General features: G+C 44.4%; 1 protein-coding gene across 1 annotated transcript; it reads left to right on the top strand.

Moving 5' to 3' along the window:
- Nucleotides 1-585: 585 nt before the first annotated feature.
- LOC124655955 lies at nt 586-1,374 on the top strand. Its single transcript, XM_047194778.1, has one exon. It carries the CDS (start codon nt 686-688, stop codon nt 1,157-1,159), a length of 474 nt encoding a protein of 157 aa, XP_047050734.1. The 5' UTR covers nt 586-685; the 3' UTR covers nt 1,160-1,374.
- The last annotated feature ends 1,569 nt before the right edge of the window (nt 1,375-2,943 follow it).

Here is a 2,943-nt window from a genome sequence, read left to right as displayed (position 1 = left end):
TTTTGTAACTATGTCTATCCACCCTCTAGCAGCCTTGCACTATCCATGATCCATACATCGTAGGAAGCCATGTCCAACTAGTGTAGGTACACGCCGGAATGAAGCATGAAATGGAGTGCGAGCCTCTAGCATGCATAGAGAATCTAGTGACGTACTTCTCCAAGCCTAAAGACTACAAACATACGAGGTTCAAATTATATTTAAAGTTTTCAGAAAATCCATAATGTTTGACATTGACTTGAAATGTTGTTACCATTGAGATCGCACACCTTGCCAGATTGATGCCCGGTACATCTGCCCAACTTTGGGATGAATTATGATTTAATCGTCATGGGAACTTCTGCATCCATAGTTCACCAACACCTTCTAGAACATTATGCACTCTTTTATAGTTTCGCAATGATACAATTATTATTATCATTATATATCCTATATTATGAGGAAAATATTGCAGTTTCCAAATTCATAACGTAAGGGCTATGATCAATTTATCGAGAAAGATAAGGGCCAAAGTGCAAAGGAGGAAAGGAACCTCCTCCATATAACCACTCCGCCGCGCCCAGCTCCCCTCGCCGGTATCGTGTCCTCGTTCACGCCGAACCCACCCGATTCCCCCGACCTCCGATGCCGGCGGGCCGCAACGTAGCCGGAGATCCGCCGTACTGGTGATCGCCGCACAACAGCGATGGATCGCCTCCTGCTCTCCCGGCCCCCGATGCCCACCCCCGTCCACGCCGCTGACATGGCCGCGGACGGCGACCTCCTCGAGCTCGATGTCCTCTGGCCCGCCTCCTCGGCCCCCGGTCTCCTCGCCGCGCTTCCCGATGACGAGGCTAAGAAGAAGAAGAAGCGCGCGGGCGGGCCCGCGGTCCGATCGGCCTCCCGCGCCATCCCGGAGAAGGCCGCGTTGACCCCTGCGGCGGCGGCGAGGTCGGCTCCGGTGCGCATACCGTCGGAGACTGCGGCACGGAGGGGGAGGTGGGCCCACGCCGTGGGCGGAGGCGACGAAGGGGACGCCATGGTTCCGCCGCACGAGATCGTCGCGCGCCGCGCGGCTGCGCACAACTCGGTGCTGGAGGGAGCCGGGAGGACGCTCAAGGGCCGCGACCTCCGCCGCGTCCGCAACGCCGTCCTCCGCCGCACCGGCTTCCTCGACTGAGAGGCGGAGGCGAGTCGCCTCGTCGCTTTCGCGATAAAAGTTTTGACTTCTTTTAATTTTTCCCCTTTCGTTTCATCGGTTGCGTTTTCCGGCTGTTTTGATTTCATTCCCTGATGGGAGGGGGATGAGGTGAGATGAGTGAGCGAGGATTATACCACGGCAATAACATTGATGTTCCATTCCATCACATATATATGGAAATTTTGGCCATTATATTTCTTCTGTTCGTATGCTTTGTTTCTTGATGAAGTGAAAATCTAGGGTTGGTCCTATGGAGGAGAGAAATTAGTGTCTGATGAATTGCTGTTCCTGATGAATTATGTTGTGGTAACTGATTGATAAGAAACAGGTCACAGATGCAAAATGGATTTTTTTGGTGATTGCATTCTAGACGTCAGAGGGTAGTGTTTATCAGAATTGTTGAATTGGCTTTTTTTTTACAGGCTAGTTCTTACTTAAATTTAGATCATAGCATCTTTTCCATTTCTAGCTAATGGTGGAGAAAATTCAGCACAATAGATAACAGTATTTCTAGATAGCACAAAAATCCAGCCTTTGTAGTTCTGTGTGGAGGAATTTTGATAGTTCATAAAACATGGTAATAATTAGTTGGTATTTTGTTCCTGCTTGTAGTTGTCCTGTAAATTCGTTCTGAACATAAAGAAACTTAGATTGTTTGTGTAGAAACGATTGTGTTCTTGCGGAGATTAGAGATAAGAAAGCATAAACTCATATTCCTCACCTCTGGAAGTTCAAAGAACCCACCATTAACATGAAAGCATTCTGAACATAATAGTTTAATGTTTACATTCAAAGTTCAAAGAACACACCATTAACATGAAAGCATAAACTCATATCCCCTTGAAATTCACACTGGACTAATTTGTTTCCTATTCAGCAGCGATGCTTTACTGATTACTGTAATTCTGGAAACCACTACAACATCCTAGTACAGTCATGGAATTGTTTGCGTCCCTCAGGTTCAAGGACCACCACTGCACTTACTAATGCAATGGTCCATTCATTCAAATGTAGCAATAACTCAGATGCACAAGGACACAACGTCTTTGGATTATGTTCTTCAAGATACAGTTATTCAGATGGTCTAGCTCATTGATGTGTTGTCCTTGCCCGGTCACTTCAAAAAATTGCTATTTAATAATGATGAAATCTTTTGAGAAAACTAAAAAGATTGCTATGGGTTCAGAGTAGTCAATAATCTGGTGCAATAAGCTTTGTTTGTTTTTCTTTATAGCGACAGTAGCAAATAATTGAATGTACGATTGATTTGTACTGGATTATGACTAGCAGGAATTTGATTGAAGCACATGGCTAGCCATTGTTGCTGAGATTGAAAATTTCCCATCTGCTTAATGATCAGTTCTTGCATATTAAATTAAGTAAAAAAATGTTTGTAAATGACATTCTATACATTTCTCTTCTGGAGATGCTGTCAAAACCGTTTCAGTTGTCTGTTGAATGAACTTGATTTTACATTTCTCTTCCAGAACTTCAAGATCAGCTTAACACAGAAGACAACCCACATTCACATTCATTATTTCTTCATATGTTAAGTTATATACATTTCAGTTGGTAATAATTAAATAAATTGATGGCGACCTTGATACAAATAGGCTTCACACTCTGCGTGGTAAACAAATAATTGAATGTACTATGCTTGATTTGTACTGGATTGTGACTAGCAGGAATTTGATCGAAGCACATGGCTAGCCATTGCTGCTGAGATTGAACTTTCCCCATCCTGCTTAATGATCAGTTCTTGC

The sequence above is a fragment of the Lolium rigidum genome, chromosome 5 (assembly GCF_022539505.1).
Source record: "Lolium rigidum isolate FL_2022 chromosome 5, APGP_CSIRO_Lrig_0.1, whole genome shotgun sequence".
In the NCBI taxonomy this organism is placed as follows: Eukaryota; Viridiplantae; Streptophyta; class Magnoliopsida; order Poales; family Poaceae; genus Lolium; species Lolium rigidum.
This window is presented reverse-complemented; position numbering and strand designations above follow the sequence as displayed.